Below are 19,408 nucleotides of genomic sequence, written 5' to 3' on the forward strand. Positions count from 1 at the left end.
ATACAATTGGGAGAAACAACTACAAAGCACTCTTTCTAATATATCGAAGCGTTCAAAGTACAAACATATTTCTCATCACGTTTATCAGAAGTTAATTGAAGCTCGTGAGAAACGATATCCCATTCATGACGAAGATATACGTATTTGGACATTGGAACATAGTTCTATGCAACAAGTTACGGATTTCAAAGCATGTCGCTCTTGGGTGAATAGATTTAAAACTCGGTACAACATTGTGTCACGAAAAATCATGGTTTTGTCGGGAGAATCACTGCACAGAATGCAGCTGAACGACAACAAGCCATCTCCAATTTCACCGCTGAAATATGTCCAAGTACAACAAGTAGTCCATCCAACTGGTACAACTCAGACCAAAGTGGATTCCACAAGGAGATGCACAGTGGCAGAAGTCTAGATACACGAGGAGTGAAGAAAGTAGAAGCTGCTGCTCAATCAAAGCACAGTGTGACTCATAGCTATACTATTCAGCCAGTTATTAGTGCCCGATGGGCGATTGCTGTCACCAATGCTAATCATTCTTCAAGAAGCCAAAGGTGAATTGGGACCGCGTGTAAGACACACAATGTTCAAGCCTAATAATTTGAGCATCCAAGCTACGAATTCTGGTGAGTGGAAACATCTTAATTTAGTTGTTCAAAAGCTTTAATAAATGTTTCTTTGAGGCCTCGGTGGCTCTCAAGAAGGAGTCTAGCTTCGCATACCGGAGGTCATGGGCTCGATTCCCATCTGTGCCCTGAATGTTTTTTCCTTCTGATTGTGTTGTAAATCATTCGTGTGTTTGTTCGGAGGCAAATACGCTTTGTTCACGGTCCTCCGTGTATGTGAAGCAGATTAGCTTCTGGTATTGACAAAAGCAAAAAGTTGACTTTAACTAAATTTTTTTCATTAGGGAAAGTCACGAAAGTGCTGCTAAAGAGATGGCTTCAAGACGTTTATTTCCCCTATGTTGGTGATGAGTCTCACCTTGTGGTAGATTCTCTAACCCAGTATTGTGACGACTCCATCGTGAGTGAAGCGGTCCCTGACGCTGCGACTTTTGAATTAAAAAAAATTCCACCAGGTGCTACTGCAAAAGTTCAACCTTTAGATGTTGGAGTCTTCAGATCCTGGAAGCAGTTGGCAGGGAGAATATCTGACAAAGCAATGATGGAGGGAGGAATACATATTTTTCAACGTGACAACATCCTGAAACTGCAGTCGCTAATTCATTTCCAGTTTAGTGCACCACAATACTCGGACATGATAAAATATGTGTGGTACATGTCTGGACTACTACAAACTCGGCCACTTCCATTTGAAACACCTCTGCAATTTTGTTTTCCGCAAGAAGTTGACCGTTTCGTTTCCTGTACGAAATTTAAGTTCATAAAATGTTCCTGGTGCCACGATTTTCTATGTTTTAATCATTTTTTTGTTCAGTATCATATTTGTCAGTAGCATGTTTTTTTTCCTTTCCATAAGCGTCTTTCGTTTTTATTTTGTATGTGTCGGATCTGTATTTGATATTAATTTGCTTAATAAAATTTCTGAATTTGAATGTTTTTTAATAGTTTATATCATCTAAAGTAAACAAATTACGTTTGCACAGAACCTAAAAGAAAAAATAATTAATACTTATGAGAACCTTGTTTAGAAATAAATTATATTTCACCAATAATAATAACCATGAAAACTAGTGAAGTAAAATCTATTTACATCTACTACTACTACCTAAAATGCTAAAAGACATTTTTATCTTGACCTTCTCCATAACATTTTACAGAGGGGAGGTTCAAATTAAATTATTCGAGAAAATTACTTTTAGTTATTCGAAAAGCAACAAAAGACACACCCACATTTACATTTCTGTAGTTGGAAACAAATGTTTGAAAGAACTCCCCTTGGGGTCTAGGAGATTCGCCAAAAGAAAATATGATTTGAAGTCAATATACATTATATTTCCATTGTTTTTACAATAAAATAAATATTTCGGGCGGTGGCGTTTTCCCCTATACAGTTGCACGTTACCGGAACACAAGCCACTAAAAATTTCAATGCCGCAGTCTGTGCCACGACACCCCACGCCATGGTAGTCACCCCGAGTAAAGAATTAATGCGATATTTCTCACGCGTTTTGGTGGTGACCAAATATGGAAGTGAAATGTCTTGTCAGATGCAGATGTTGAATTCGTGGCGTACCTTCCATTTCTGAACAAAGCTCGCTAAATTTGGCGACTTTACTAAAAATTTCGGCAATATTTAAGACCTCATATTTCGATAACGTGGTCACGAGGGCATGTAGTTTCAGTGCCATAAACATGTTTTCCAATGCTCTTTCGAATGTCACCAATTTGGAATTTTTTTGAATTTCCTTGATCGTGATGTTTCCTGGTTAGTTTTCCTTTTGAGCAATCAAATGCATAAATAGGAAAGATCAAAAAGTGGTATGGCTCACACTTATTTGTAGTATGTACAAATGTAATAATTTTTAAACTGGCATGGTCAACAGGTAGCAGTGCCAAACATTTTTTTACTCAAGGGCCTCACCTCATTCTAAGATGAATCTTTTGAGCCAGAACACATATAAAATTCAAATATATTTCAATCTTTTTTATAGATAACATGGGGAAAACGCCAAAAATAAAAGAAAATTACCAATCAAGAACTGTTGTTATCATTACTACAAGCTTATTTCATTGATACGAAGTTTCAATCTGTTTTGTAGAAACAAATTTCTGATTATTTGGCTTCAAATTTACAGCAATCATTCATAATAGGACCATTTCACAGTATTTGGGACAAATGTAGAGTCTGTACCATGACACTGTTTCTGTCATAGCTACTAAATTTACTATTTAATTAGCACATCATTTTAGTTTGAGTTTGTGTGCTGGTAGGACAAACTCAAAATAAAATGATATGTTAATCAAACAGTAAACTAAATAGTTATGTCAAAAAAGTCATGTTACAGACTACATAACTGTCCAAATACAGTGAAATGAACCAATACCAAATAAAAACAACCTGTTGTTTGGGAAGGAACCAACATACGTCTTTTGATTTGTTACATTTAACATAAACAACGGACCACATGAATTGGCTTCGCAGGCCACATCTGACCCGTGGGCCGTAGAGCCATCACGTGGGCCTTAGACCATCACTGTCCAGAGCAATGCCATGAAAATTGACTTATTACATTTTCTTCTTTCTTTTCCTAGCTTTAAAAAAATGCAAAAATCATAAATTATTTCATGCTTGTTTAACTAAACAAAATACATAAAAATAGCATACCACAATTAGTTGTGAAGTCTGTGTCACGAGCTTTAACAGATTCAATGAAAGAATGGCTGATGATCATGGGTGTAAATGCAACATCACATGCATATTTTCTGACAAGCAGTCTAAATGGCAACCTGTAAAAAGAAACTCTCTTCAAAACTAAATAATTAAAAAATGAGTAAAATTTAGATTTGTAATAATTGATTTTACAGCTAAGTAAACAAAAATCGAAACTTGTGATCTACCTTGACATTTGGCTAACCTAGGGGTGTCACTGATGTTTGTACCCCTGACGGTAACCAGTAAAAGACATAGGATGCATGAAAAAGATCCGATTTTCCCAACATAATGCGTCCCAAAGGACACGCTTTTTTCCCTCCGGATAATTTTTCCTCGAAGTTCTTGAAAGTTTAAACAGAGTGCAAAGGAATTTTTCGTTATCCTAAAGGGATTACAATGAGAGATCTTTAAGGTCCATTAGCCATCCTTTTGTAATTTTATTTTTCATTAACTATGCGACTTACAGGAATGTGAAATATTTATGCCCTGTAACATTGGAAGATAAAATAAGTGCTGCTCCTGTCCCCAAGGGAGGATCTTAACTAGTTTCTTTCTATTACACAGGATATTTCTTTAGGTCATTGGGCATGGATTGCTGAATAAAAATAATTTTTAAATTATTAATGTAAAATATTTTTGGCTTTTCAACCATAGATGGAGTTTCCACTGCTGATGAGTACTGGCTCCATTAAATTTTTTCTGCTCTCCCTTTAATTTTTTGTGCTATTGAAACATATTTTATTAAATCCTTTATAAGTTTTTAAAAAATTATAAAAGATTTAAGCAGTTCCAAAGCCCTAAAATGACATGTGAAAGGACTGACAAACTTTTTCTACACTTTTTTTTTATTAGTGCATCTTTTATCATTTTTTTTTCTTGAAGGCATCAGTAATCCGGATTATTTCTCAACAACTTATGAGAAAATTGCTGCAAGAAAAGTATTGGTTACAAAGTTTAAAAAAAAAAGTAATAAGATGACTTTTAGTGTGGGTAAATTCATCGGCCATTGAGATAATTTTGTTGCATAACTGCCCAGATCCTTCTAATCAATAAAGTCCTCCAAAAAGTTGCCAACAAGGCAATTTTGAGCATATCCCCATCTAGCTGAGTGGGCTTTAAAATCTCCCAAGATGATGGAGTCTCTATTCTAATCTTGAATAAGGTAATACAGATCGGGTTTATTCTTTGAAGGATTATAAGCAAAAGAAATTCGGAATCCAATGTTCTTTTTCCAAATTTGTAATTCTATTGCTTCCAAAGTGTCAGTAGCTGTCATGGTATGTTTAATCAGAGGTTCTGCAATAAGAGAGTTCTTGACAAAGACAATTCCAGATGCACCTTCTCTGGAACGTTTAAGAGAATATGATTTATAATTCTTTAAAAGGGTGGAATCCAGGTGATCAGCAGACCAGCCATTCTCAGCTATACCGAATGCATCAGGTTTTTCTTGAAAAATAGTCATCTTTAGTTCAGAAAATTTGTCAGTAGTAAGGCCACCGGTATTCCAAAAAAGAACTTTAAAACCGGTCTTATCCTTGCCCTTAAAAGGGCAGTTTTTAAAAGCCTTCAAGGGAGTCTTCATGGTCTTCTCACAGGAGAAATGACTACAAGGTAATGGCGATGGCTGTAGCAGATTTAGCGTGACCCAGGGTGCACCACGTGGAGGCCTGCTACTCTACACCTGCTACTTCTTTTTTTTAATTTCTGAAATATTTTAGATTATAATCAGAGTAGTTCCAGATCTATAAAATCTGCATCAAGCTAAAACATCTAAGCAGGGTTGGCAAAAACCCGGGTTTTTTTAAAAAAGCCCATGGACCCAGGGTTTTTTTAAATAAAACCCCAAAAAAAACCCCAACTAAAGCTGGGTTTTTTAAAAGAAATGTGGGTTTTTGTCTTTTTTTAGGGAAAATGTGGGGTACATGTAGCATATTGTAGCATAAGCATATAGACAAAGGGCCAAAATTGTCTTGAGATAAAAAAAAGCTGAAAAACTAGTTAAAATTCAGCGTTTTCTGAAGAAAAGTATAAAAGACGAAGAAACCCAAGAATGGTGAAGTTTCAGTTTTTAGTTTCCATCATTACCAACTGTTAAGGCAAAGTTATTTCTTGAGTGATAAAATCTACTATTCGTTTATTTTTTGAGCAATCACGATTGCTTATTGTTCTCATTTGACTGTTTTGATGTCCTATCTTTTTATTTTCCCACCACCACCCTCCGCACCCTGTCACCGTCGACCGGCTCCTCACGATGCTGCTCCTATAGCGAAAGCCGTCTCCAGGTTGCATCCATGTCCTACACACACGCGCATACATACGCAGCTACACACACACGCACGCACACATACACACAACTACCCACACATTCATGCCTGCACACTGACACAAACACATATGCCTACACACACATACACACATTCATATACACAACTACCCACACTTATGCCAGCACACAGACACAAACACACATGCCTACACACACATACACATACCCCTACACACAAACACACATACCCCACACAGAAACACACACGCCTACATACACACACTCGTGATTGCGAAAAACATAATTTGAATTCAAGATGTCAAAATTCAAATTAATTTTTTTAATTTTTTTTTTTTTTGCATTTTACTTTATTTATACCTGCCAACTCTACTGGTTTTTCCGGGAGGTTCCTTAGTTTTGAGAATTTCTCTCGATTGTGTCTGTCATGAAAGGAAGTTACATTTAATTGTACTTTGATGGACAGTAAAAAAGTTTGTTTTTCCCTAAAATAACACTGAAAAATGTGATATTGCAGTGTGTCTCTATCATCTACTGGATTTTTTTCCCAGTAAATGTTGGCAGGTATGCTTTAGTGTATTTCATTTTGTTTGAATTCGAGCTTAATCCAAACATTTCTTTGAATTTTATAATGCTTGTTTTTCTATTTCTGTGTACAGAGTAACAACTTTTTCGTAAGATAATGAAAATACACATTACATCCAGATATACATGTACAAAATAGGATGTACATATTTATGTACATCCTATTCTATTTTCTGTCTGACCGTTAGTAAACCTGTTAATTTCTAAAAAATATACCTTGTTTATTTGAGATTTGTGACGTGTTGGTTTGCAGAACATAATTCACATGAAAGCTTTTTAGCTAAAGTAGTTTCCTCTGTACAATCTACAAATATTGAGAAAATTACACGTGACAGGACAGTCAAGATAATTTGAGTTATTTATTGACCAGTTAAAGAAAAAAGTTAAATATATTTATTTAAAATCTTTAAAGTATTTTTTAATGCTGTTAAAGTTCAAAATTCATTTTTATATCCATTGTCTGTGGTGAAGACCAAATAAAAAAGAAGTTTAAATTGTAAAAGTATTTAAATAATTTAATTTATTTAAAAAATTCTCGGAAAATTTAAAAAAACCCAAAAGTGGGCTAAATAATGGGTTTTTTTAAATGGGTTTTTTCAAAAAAATCCATTGGGTCCAACCCAATTGGATCCAATCCGGCCAACCCTGCATCTAAGTTCAACTTAGCTTTTTTTTTCTTTTTTTTTCTAGCATGACTTTCATCTTTTGTAGAGAAGTAGAGATGGTTTATTTTGATTTTGCTTTAAGTAATACACATACAAATGTGAGGGCCAGCAACAGGCTCTAGGCCCAGCTATTCAATTTCCATAAAAGTGTGGCATCAGCATTTACTTTTATATTCAGTTCTAGTCATTGCTCTCATTCAAGTAACTTATTTCATTCTTATTTTTAGAAGGATTAGGCAGCTTTTTCAACCTTTTCTTTTCTAAGAAAAATATTTGAATTAAACTATAATTGAGGCAACTCTTGATCAACAAAATTGTTCGCACTTCAACATTGTGTCAAAATGTTGCTGCCATACTGGCCTGTAGCTTTAAGTTAAAAAATGCTTTCATTTAGCTTTCTAAATAGGTTCAGGTTGGTTCACTCTTACCGGATTACTTAAAATGCAAAAAAAAAAAAAAAAAATCCAATGGCAACGCACGATTTTGAAAATGAACCCACTTTTTAGAAAACCATGAGTCCTTAGGGCTTGGTTTCATGCGTCATCAGCGACACCCCTGGACCACATACATAATCTGTAAAAAAAACTTTTATTATATGTTCATGCATAAAAGAACTATTATCAATAGAAATTTTACATGTAAAAATCAAGGTTAAAGCAACAAAAATTTGGAACATGATTAAACTACTGCCGACTTCTCAGCTGTTCAAAATAGATAAACATGAGAAATAAAATTAAAAAAACGGATGAAAGGTCTACACCCCAGGACCAGATGAAAGGTAGTTAGTTCAAAATTAACTACAGTGACCGTCGCTTATTTGAACCATGTTTGTCTCAAACAGTTTTGATTCAATAAAACAAAAATGCAAAACATTTTTCTCAATTTGGAATTTTACATACAATTTAAGAGAACTTTATTTTATCCTTAGTAAAACAAGATCAAATATCAGTAAAAGTAAGCGGTTCATGCAAAATTTTGATACTTTAACGTCCAAAGAACTTTATTGCAAAACAATACGAAAAAGCACGTACATTCAAATTTTAATTCATCTGCCTCTAAAAATATATCTGCTGAAAATTTATAAAAATACGTAGTAGTTAATTTATGTAGTCTTTATTCAACCTCATAAAACTAACTGTAACCATCAGAAGTTTCGACTGTACTATTCAGTCACAAAACTTGGTGACTTTTTAATTCCTTAAAAATCTGGAGAAGTTTCTCTGGTGGCAGGATGCTAGAGACAAAATACTAAAACAGGAATCCAAAACCAAAAACAGGAGAGTTGGCATGTCTGCTTTTGATTTTGCTATGAAATATGACAATCTCAAGATAGAAAACAAATAATAAATTTTGTATTAAGTAGAAAAATGATGCATAATGATTTATTAAGAGCTTAATGGTTTGCAGTAAGTATTTTATTTCCCTGTTAACAGTATGAAAACATAACAAGCGCCAGATAAATTCAGCAATGCTCAAATTCTTGCTAAAAATGGAAAATTTTCTTCAATCAACAATTATTTTTTTTTTTTTTTTTGTAATTTTAAATGGATCTTTTTAAAACAGAGACAAGTAAGAAAATTATGTAATATTGCTAATTAATTTCGATTCATTTACTAGGCATGTCAAGAAAATCCATATTCTTGAAGATCAACACAGGCAATTTAGTATGCACTTTGCATCATTTTTATTAATAGATTTCCTGAAATTCTGAAAACGTATCATAGCCTGTTAATTCTGTTATCAGTTCAAAGGAAAGAGGGTGGTCTCTGGGTCTGGACCCCCCCCCCCCCCCCCCCGAAGCACAAAATTAAACTCCAATAATGAAAACTAAAGTTATTCCTTTCAGATTAAAACAATTTTTTATCATCTCGTCATTTTTATGCTTGTATGATTGTCTCATATAAAATGAAAGCCAAATTATTGCTTTCATTTGCATTTCAAACTCTATCCAAGTTGGTTCTTTTTTTAAAGCTTGATACCCCTTTGAGGATTTTTTTTCTAGGTCACTGTCTGTAATAGCAGTTTATTGGGAATTCAAAAATAGAAAACGCAAAGCTGAAAGAATACATACTTGGAATATCGCACCATAGGAGCACACATAGTTACAAATTTCTTTTTCTTGAACAAATCAATAATACTTGGGAACTTCTGAAATTCTCCAACTTGGATGTTCTCCATCGTGGAACTCAGTTACAAATTACTATACACAATCAAGGGAATTTCAAATAACAAACATTCCTGTAAATTTCAGAAGAAAAATAAATTATTTTACCGAAATGAAACTCAAAGATATAAATATAGCTGCTACTAAAAACAGTCAATGCTTTTCTTATGACAATCTATGAAAATTATTCTGAATATTTTTAGATAGTTCCTTTAATTTAATGATATGCAATTTAACTTTTTCCTCAAATTGATGATATATTTCACTGATCCAGATTTAACCACATTGAATGAATATTGCTCGTTGATTTAACGATAACTTTTTCCAGTCACTTGACAATATTTAAATCGGGGTTACACTATACTATTTTTTTTAATTACTCCAAAACATTATTCAGTACGATCAGATCAAAAGTCCAGGTTACTAGATAAAATTTTGAAAATTCAAAATTTGTTTAACAAAGTTAGCAAAGCATGATGACCTGTAAGCTGCATAAAATTTTGAATTAAAGGTAGTAATTTAAATATAATGGCTAATAGCCTTTATTTTATATTATTCTGCGTAATACTACTACTAGTTAATGTTATTCAAAATTTATGTTATACTTCATCCATTATGCACTATTCCTGAAAAAAGCCGGTTCCTTGGGACTTCGAGTTATCGAGAGCTGACTGCAAGATACGCCCGCCATACTGTTTACATTAAGCACGGCACATGTGCTAAAACTCGCAACATTTGGCGAGATATTAACTTTTCACTCTGGTGGCAGAGCGTTTAAGCGTTGGCGAGATATTTCCTTTTTCATACTGGCACATCCTTGGCGAGACTTTACGCATGAGGATTGCTTGGTTTTCACGCTCATGCGATATTTCATTGGTCAAGCGATTTTTCTGGCTATTACAGGGAGGAGTAGGTAAACACAGCAGAAGCGTAGAAGGTACTGTGTTAGCACGCGTATTCGCGTTGTTATTGTTTATGTTATAAAAAAAAAGTTGGCATTTGAATGATAAATTAAAAAAATATTTTGCAGAGTTTTTCTAGGTGTATTCCATCATAGTAAATTGGAGTGCACACAGCAATAAAGGAAATCTCCAGCTGCCATGGTAATTATATATATCTTCTTGGAGACTTTTAAAATTGTATTGACTGGCTTAAAAGAGATTTCTCTTTGAGTTTATTGTGTTTCAAACTGACTTATCATTTTGTAAATTTTGGCACAGAAAAATGTAAATTATCTGGGTGAATTTTGTGTGTAAATAATTGAAAGTGAAGTTACCTTTTTTTTAAAAGCTTTACTGTATAGATAATTTTCACTGATAAGAATGAAGTAAAACTAGGAGCGACTCCCATTTTTGTGTGACAAAAATATCATAGACATTAAAATATTTTTTAGTTTATGTACCAGATATTTGTTATCAACTTTTAGTTGTTCAATAACATGGTTGTTTCCCAAAGCCAAACAGTCGAAAATAGAAAGGAAAAATTTCAGGGTCCGCAATTTTAGTGGACATTTCATTATGCTTTTAAACCCAGGAGAGCTCGCAAGTGGTCCTGAGTCACCCCGGTCACTTAAACCTTATGTTTTCAAGTGTGCAGTTTAACGGATCTGATCTAGAGCTTCAATAGCTTAATCTCTGAATGTTTTCTTTCAAAAGCACCTGTAGGTAGTTTGTGTTTTCATTTCTTGAAAACCCACATTCATTTCCTAGAAGGAAATCTGCAACTGGAGATCAAATCAAGCTGAGTGCCATATCCAAAAAAAAAACTAAATTTATTGTGTTGAATGCCACACTTTAATGTGTTGCATTCAACACAATAATATTTAATTTTATTGCGTTGAATGAGAATAATTTGCTTAACAAAGTTCACTCTAATTATGCCTATGATAACTGCTTAATGCTTGTGAAGTTCAATATGGGAATGTGTTTAAATGTGATTTTTTTTTTCCTGTATTTCATTCCTTGGAAATATGCTAAGTATTTCTTGTATTGTACTAATCAAATTAAAGTCTTTTAAATTATTTTTTATGTGTTAAAATATCTGTTCTACAAATTGATAATGAACATTTGTTAAAATTTATATGTCTGAATTGCATTAAGCAAAAAATAATTGTGGAGTCAGGCATTTCACGCAAGCTTTTGTGTGCTGCTTGACACACAAGCTCTATAAGGTTAATGAAAATTGTTGTGTCTTGACAATGTATCCTCATGTGACTTTTTCATGGCAAAAACCGTAAGCTGCTTTACTTACTGCAGAAATTGTGATAATTTTGGACTACACATTCTTAAAGTTTAAAACAAAACAATATTTTACTGTTTCACTAGTGTTCACCTTTTTTTTCAAAAAGGAGCAAGGTGGATTTGTAAAAGGGGGCACTTTTTGCAAATAAAAAGGCACCTACTCTTTTTTTCGTACAACCAAGGGTGCCCACCTGGGGGAGGGGGGGGGGGGGTTCAGACTGTGTTATTCAAATTTTTAGGAGAGGGGATTTGAAAGGTATTTTTTCCCTTGGGGGGAGGGGTCTTATGATACTTAAGGGGTGCACCGTAGCTCATGGGGGGGTGGGTACTCATGGTTACAACTTTGTATGCGACGCATTGAATAGTTATATAAACATGAAGGAGAAGAAATATCAAATAAAAAAATATCTTAATTCCAGTGTTAATAATTCTCAATGACTAAAACTTTGCAAAGAAATCTTGACACAAATTGTTGGGCAACAAATTGCATCAAAAATTGTATACAATAACTCGTTCTTCAGTACAAGGAACTATAATCACATAATGAATTCATTTTTCTCTTATAGCTTCATTTTCTTTCTTTGGTGTAGCTCCGAATCAGATGCTTTAACTTTTTTAAATATAAATTTGTACCTTAGATGTTTAACTTCTTTCTTTTAGAAGTATTTATAAACAGATTAATACTTATCACTAAAATAGCACTTATATTTTGTCTTACTTATCAGTTACATTTGTAAGGCTGTCTTATGTGGAAAACATTTATTAAGTAGAGAATAAAGCTGACATTTTAATTCAGTTTCCATATTTTCATCTAAGTTATATCTAACAAACAGAAGTTAAAATTTAAATTTTTAAGATGAGAGAATACTCTAATCTGTGCTTTTAACAGGGGCTGAAGCTCACTCACTTCAAGTTTTGTGCAGTCACTCTAAAATTTAACAATTAGATCCAATATGGTAAGTTCCAAACGTAAGAGAGAGGACATCAGGCACAGATTTTTGCTAAAATACCTACAACTTTCTAAGTCAAAAAATACAGCCAAACCTGACATTTTATGAACGAATGCTTAATAAATTGATCTAAAATTAAAATTACATTTTCATTTACCCCCATAATTTGATTAAATGTGTATGTAACTGAGGGGACAAAAAAAATTCAACACTATTTGACAAGTACTATAATTTATGTAAAAGTCTGAATTAGAGCTCTTTAAAGAACTGTATTTTTTTTTCTAAGTCAAAATATTTCAACGTAATAATAACGTCAATAAAAATGTTCAAAACAAAATCTCATTTTATATAAATGTGAAAAATAAAGTGTCTCAGACGGGACATGAGATGTAAAAGAGGGGACGGCTTACGAATTTTTACTGCATTACTACAAAATATCCTGGTCAAAAATGACTTTATGTTGTTTATTGGAGTAGGTAACAGGGTTGTTGTGATATATGACATCTGATTCCATGCTGCATCATTATCAGGATGTCCACCAGTGGGGGGAGGCGGGCTTGGTGCAGGTTGTGCCATTGAAACTTTGAGGGAGGGACATAATTTTAGAGGGCTTTTGTTCTCATTTGGGGGGAGGGGTGCTTTGGAGCATTTGAGGGAGTATGCCATCAATCTTTGAGAGAATGGGGGGGGGGGGGCAAGCAATCTTTGGAAAAGCACAATGGCAATTTTTGCATACTTATAACTACAGAGTTTTTTACTCATACAGATAGAACTAGAGAATATTCAATCCAAATATTAGGGATCTTTTAGAAAAATCAAAATATTTTAATCTTCACGATAGATCTAAACTTTGTAGACTGAAAAATATTAGCAAGACAAGAACATTCTATAGATAAAATGCAGGCTCAAGTCATTCAAAACTGCTTTACAAAGCAAAGGTAGTTTATTTCTGCATACATTCTACTTTTGGATGATATTAAAAGTAATGGGGACTCCGAAAATTAAGAAGTGCAGTTTTTAAAAAAAAGACAATTTTTCGAACTACCGAACAAATGCGCGTTTTAGTGCAAATTGAAAAGAAACCTAACGATATAAGATTTTTGGTTAATACTGCAATAGATGCACGGGTAAGAGAACTCAAATATCATTTGCTTGCATAGTAAAATAACAAAACTCATTACTGTGCTCATGAGATTAGCGTCCAAAAATTTTTCTTAAAAACACACAAAACAGTGCGCTAAATTTTAAAAAATCAAGAAATCTATTAGGAGCAAAATATAAGGTTTTTGTGATCAGATTGAGTCCGACAGGTTCACCTACATAGACTCAAAGTGACATCAAGATCCTGATGGTGAATAAGGGATGTCAAGTTGTTAGAATGAGAATGTCAGTTTTCTGCCCAAATCCTCTCAGAACAAAATAGATTAATTTTTTCCTTCTCCTTAGGATTAGCGGAACTTTAAGAAAAAATAACTTTAATGGAGAGGAAAAACTTTAAGGCCACTTTTTTTTGCAGGATAAAAAATAAGGAGATAGTAGCAACATTCAGGAGTTTAAAGGCCCTTATTTTGTTTTCTTGAAAATCAGGAGTTTGTAAGAAGCGTAGGAACCCTGATGTGATCAAACACTGAGGAAACTGGATTAAATATTTTTTATTACCCATTTATACATTATATTTATGAACAGGGTCAGCGAGTAAGTTTTATTAAAATATCAGCTTTGTCCCTTCTGTTACACATCAATCTCCAATCTGTTACTGCTATGGTATAAACAACCTGTGGTTGACTGAAGTTCACCGCATTTTTGCCGAAGGTGAAGCACATGTAGCTTTAAGTCGAGTTAGGTCCCTAGAGGGACAAATTATCAGTAGTTTAGACCACTGCAAGTTACTTAATAAACCTCACGATAGAAACAAACTATCCCAATGAAATGACAAGGTTGCGAAATGTACCGTCTTTTAATCATAATAACTAAGTCAATGAAAATTAACTAAAAAGTGTAAAATAAAAAATGGAACTGATGTGATATACCCCACCCTTGGCGACTTTTTCCTGTTGGCGCCAAGAAAGCGTCGCCAAGAAAAACAATGTATGACGTCATATGTCATACATCGTTCTTAGCGATGCTTTTTTAGCGCCAACAGGAAAAAATCAGATAAAAAAAACATGATCAAAGCACTTCAGAAACACAATATATATAAAAACAACATAAAAGCACAACAAAAAACATCACGAATATATGCTTCAAAAATGTACAGGGCCGGGGTTTTTTGTAAAACACATACAATGAAATAAATTATTGTATTAATTACAAGTTGAAATTAATGCATTAATTTTTTTTTTCATCATTTCTCCGGGATACGAGCCCTCGGTCTCATAGTACTTTCGTAATGAGACCCTCGGCTCGCCAGCCCTGCCTCGGTCTCATTACGAAAGTACTATGAGACCTCTGGCTCGCCAGGACCTCGCTCCGCTCGGTCCGTTATCCCGCCGACTGTTAATATACATTACAGTCGGAGTATGGTCACAGTTATGTATATTTTCATGGAGACACCCCAAGGGTGGCTCCTTCCGTTCAGTGTACAATAATGACACAGTTTTAAGTGTGAAATATGCACCATTATTGTGCAGATTTATTAATAAAATTCAGCATTTTTAAGAGTACAACCGAAAGAACTTTCAATTGTTAACATAAAATTCAGTACCTAAAGGAGGCACGTGAATAGAATAATTCGTGGCATCGATAAGAATTAACTTTTAGAACAAAATAACCGTACTATTCTGTAAAATTAATTTACATACAGTAAAAATAAAGTTAAAAAACTACAAGAACCCCTCAAGGATTTGTAAAAACAAAGAATTTTGGAAATGAGAGGTTTTTTTTTGAATTCTAAAATAAAGAACTTACCTTTTTATATGGTATAAATATTCACACTCAGTCTAAAACAATACATCATATGACAATGGCACGTTACAAGATACACACCACGTTGGAGTTAACTTTTAATTAACCTTCAAGTTTGAAGAAACTGGCCTTTTCTAATGTTTTTACTTCAAAACACAACTACTGAATTTAAACTAACACAAAATAAGCATTCCTGTAAGGTATATTGCACGAAACAACACCACGTATCTCTCCTGCGTGAAACCCAAACAAACCCAAGTAAACAAGTTTGAACAGATCTGTAAGATTGCCTTCAGGTTGCTAAACACAGGTTAGTTTGGCCAGGGATGCCATGCATAAAAAATTATCGCCTCATTGGCGAGAAATTTTTTTTTAATTTTGTGCATAAAAATCGAATGTCGCCAAATGGGGGGGGGTATATCACATCTGTACCTAAAAAATTATTAAATAAAAACAAAAACCCGACTGCGTAAAAACCAAAAAAACTAAAAGCAATAATGTATAAGCCCCGTAGTTAGAATGTTATTAAGTACTACTAAATAACTACACCGTTGAAATAGTTTTATAACCGTACACAGATAAGACAAATCATAAATTCAAAAGCAGAATAGAAGGATCAACAGTCGAGGCCCATTCCTTTCTGATTCAAAGTAAAGCCCTCGATCCGTCTCTAGAAGGATCCAGGGCTTTAATTCAAAGAACCCCGTAAAATTTTAATGGGCCCCCGACTGTTGATCCTTCTATTCTGCTTTTGAATTTATGATATTATCTTATCTGTGTACGGTTATGTAACTATTTCAACGATGTAGTAATTAGTAGTACTTAATACCATTCTAAACTACTGGGCTTATACATTTTTGGTTTTTACGCAGTCGGGGTTTTTTGTTTTTATTTAATATTTTTTTATTAAAATCTAACGGGACAGATGTCGCAGCAATGAGAACCCTTAAGGAATTTCTTTTAAAATTATATTTTATTGTTTTGTTATTATTATAAAAATTCAGTTTTATTTATTTAAATATATTGATGTAGCGATAAAATTTTACTCAATTCCCAGTCATTGATCAGGATTATTAATAATAAATTAGCCAGAGAATAATAAAAAACGTAAGTATAAGCTGAATTTTTTACCTTTTCGTTTTTATAAATCTAAATATTAGGAGAATGCCACTTCCTTTGCGCATTCTAATTTTGATCTAAAATCTAAATATTTTCTCTCTCGATAATTAAATTCATTTACAAAATGAACATTGATATAAGACTACACTCTTAAAAATTCTTCATTCAACTGACGAGATTTCTCTTGGCAGCAGTGCTGCCGGACTTTTCACGATATTTAACGGATTTCCGTTTCTATTTTCTCCTGTCAAATGAAGAGAGTTTCGTCCATATTTTGTCCGTTGTAGAAGGAATATTTTCCGCCATTTGACAATTTTCCGTTTCTTTTCTTCTCCATTAAATTGGAGAAATTTTCTGTTATTTAAAGAAACGTCCGTTATGGTCGTTTCTGTTATGTGAAGTCAACTTTTCGTTATTTGAAGAAACGCTCGTTATTTTTGTTTGTTACATGAATAATTTATTTCGTTGTTTGAAGAACGTCCTTTATGATCGTTTCTGTCAGATGATAGAAATTTTGCGTTATTTGAAGAAACCCTTTTTTGTTTCTGTTAAAGAGGTTTTTTACAAAAAAAATTTTCAGATACTTGAAGCTATATTTTTTATTTGTTCGAAACGTGGATACATCAAACTGTCAAACCGCCAAAATCCCAAGTAAAATTTTAGACCCTCATCCCCCCCTCCCTTCCCCACGCAAAAACTCACCAAATATGCATACGAAAATCATTAAAAAAAACTTATTTAAAAACAACTTTTTTTTTTTTTACTTTTAGAATCTGTTGTCTGAAGTAGATTCCTCACTGCTAAATATATTTATCAAAAATCTCTTTTTGTCACCTGAAAGCAGGTATCTTATTACTTAGCGGTAATTTTTCAAAATGCAGGTTTCTTTCATAAAAGACAACAAATGGTGAAAGTTTCAAATTTTCATCAACTTCATAAAAATTTTAAGAATATGAAAATTAGTTTGGGAAAAATGGCTATTTCCTGTAATGAGATTATCACTTTCAGATGCTGAAAACAAAATTATGCTGGTAATCTATGCTGGTAAACTTGAGATTTACTCACTCTGGCATTTTCCCAAAGCTCTATTTAAATAAGAACCTATAAAATGCATGCTGTAAAACATATACAGTAAAACCTGTCTACAACGATACTGTTGGGACCTGAAAAAAGTAGTGTTATAGACAGGTTATCATTATAGATAGTTTGATTGTTAATGCTAACATTTTGCTTGGGACCACGGAAAATATCGTTATAGACAGTATTGTTATACACAAGTTTCACTGTATAAAGGACCTCAACAAAAAGCTGTGCTTAGTATTAGAAAAAGATAAAGAGATTTGTTTAGTATCACTTAGTAAAATACAAAAAGAATGGATTTACAGTAAGAGAAGGTTAAATTAACTTTATTTTTATAGGCATTTATACGTACAGATAATATTAACAACGTTAGCAACAATCTCATTTCATTGGAAAATGAATCTTTTGCAAGTTAATACAAAGTAACATCTCTTCAAATTCAATTAATTTTATTTATATTCTTGCATCGACTGCCACCTTTATGGATATGAACAATTGACTAAAATAAAGAATTGAAAGTGACATTATATGATGAAAATTTAACTGATTTAATTCTGTTAAAAATAATTGAGACTAGACAATTTATAAATGGGTTTACACCCCAAATAAGAATACAGTTTCTTGACTTTTTTTTTATTTGTTCAAAGAATATGTTGAATATTTTGTTCAAAATATCATAAAGTCATTTTACATAATTTTTCAATCATAAAAAATACACTAACTAGATAAATAATAAATCTTAATTTAATTTTTGATATGATTAATTAAAATATTAAATTTCTGAAATTAGGGTTTACAACATAAATGTAAGCTTCTATACATAATTTTCTGAATAATGAAACAGCAGAATAGCTAAATTTCTAATTAAGACGTCCCGAAGATATTGTAAAAATAGTACAATTTTGAAAAATAGACGAGAGCAAAGTATAAAAATAACCAGGCACTTTTTTTTTTTTTTTTTTTGCTTGCATGTTTGAGCAAAATATTTCTAGTAAGGTTTCTTTGATCTATACTTCAGTTTTATATTGTTTTTAGCTTTATAGTGATATGACAATACTGCCTATATAGTTTGAATCTTTATCAACGGAGTTTTCTGTGCAGCTGAATTTCTTTTCGCAAAGCAACAAATTGGAGATAATACATGTAGAAGAGTAATTTAAAGTATTAAAAGTATTTTACATCCATTAACTTTGAACCAACATTGTAGTTTTAGTTGTAATAGCATGTGATTAAAATAAAGCTAATCCCATAATAAACACTGAAAAGTAATATAGAATTATCGGCAATAATTTCCAATCTAGCAAAATTAGCATTTAGATAACGACTTCTGACATCAATGTTTATTCATTTCAATCATATTTACTAATTCACTGACATTTCTTCAATTAAAATTTTAAGTCTGTCTTTTAATTTTTAAATGACTAATTTTTAGCCAAATCAATTTTTCTGCCAATTTTATTAGTTTCAGCAGGGAACATAATGCTTTACACAAATTGTTTAAGCAAGAAAAACCTATTTAAAAAAAAAAAAAAACTTAGTCTTGTTTTAAAACCACAAATATTTTTTGTGAGTTCTTGTGCCACAAAGGATATTTTTTTAATGCAGTAATTTTTAAAAAATGACACTTTAAACAAAAGCATAATTTGCAAGGTAAAAAAAAGATTGAGATATCGAGTTTTCAAGATAACAAGGTCATAATCATAATAAGAAAATATTCTAAAAATTAGTCACAGTAGTTAGAAATAAGTGGAAACATGTAATGAAAGTTGAAAAAACGTCTTAATAACAATAACATTTTTTTTTAATGAGCCAAAAATAATAGAGAAAAAATAACTCTCTAAAGAAGTAGAAAAATGTAGTGATTTATCATGACTAAACTGATCAAAGATTTGAATTACCAAGTTACAGAATGGTTTCAAAGCAAGTTTTGAGCGCTCTGAAACAAAAGAAATTGGACAAAGGATTGCACCATTACCTGCGTCTCTAAAGGTGTTTTCCATTCATCTCCCCTTTTTATGGAGGTGAAAATAAGGTCAAATGGTCCAACGAAATAGCGTGAGAAGGGGGCGAAAAGTTTT

The 19,408-nt window shown here is 32.8% G+C and overlaps 2 protein-coding genes across 4 annotated transcripts in view; one reads left to right on the forward strand and one right to left on the reverse strand.

Moving 5' to 3' along the window:
* The window catches only part of LOC129231600 (tRNA-dihydrouridine(20a/20b) synthase [NAD(P)+]-like), a 33,956-nt gene extending 24,235 nt beyond the window's left edge, over positions 1-9,721 (reverse strand). For 2 of the 3 annotated variants that reach the window (XM_054865961.1, XM_054865960.1), the window contains exons 1-3: positions 9,643-9,721; positions 8,945-9,111; positions 3,292-3,413 (exon numbers count right to left, since the gene is read on the reverse strand). In XM_054865961.1, coding sequence (XP_054721936.1) covers positions 3,292-3,413; positions 8,945-9,051 — 229 coding nt within the window. In that variant the 5' untranslated portion in view covers positions 9,052-9,111; positions 9,643-9,721. Of the gene's footprint in view, positions 1-3,291; positions 3,414-7,372; positions 7,447-8,944; positions 9,112-9,642 lie in introns of those variants that run through there. The other variant, XM_054865962.1, reaches the window with a different exon arrangement.
* Positions 9,722-9,857: 136 nt separating this feature from the next.
* LOC129231601 (cytosolic purine 5'-nucleotidase-like) overlaps positions 9,858-19,408 on the forward strand; it is a 125,405-nt gene continuing 115,854 nt past the window's right edge. The window contains exons 1-2 of the mRNA XM_054865964.1: positions 9,858-9,974; positions 10,068-10,140. Of these exons, the coding sequence (XP_054721939.1) occupies positions 10,138-10,140 (3 nt within the window). The 5' untranslated portion in view covers positions 9,858-9,974; positions 10,068-10,137. The remainder of the gene's footprint in view (positions 9,975-10,067; positions 10,141-19,408) is intronic.

The sequence above is a fragment of the Uloborus diversus genome, chromosome 10 (assembly GCF_026930045.1).
Source record: "Uloborus diversus isolate 005 chromosome 10, Udiv.v.3.1, whole genome shotgun sequence".
Classification (NCBI taxonomy): domain Eukaryota; kingdom Metazoa; phylum Arthropoda; class Arachnida; order Araneae; family Uloboridae; genus Uloborus; species Uloborus diversus.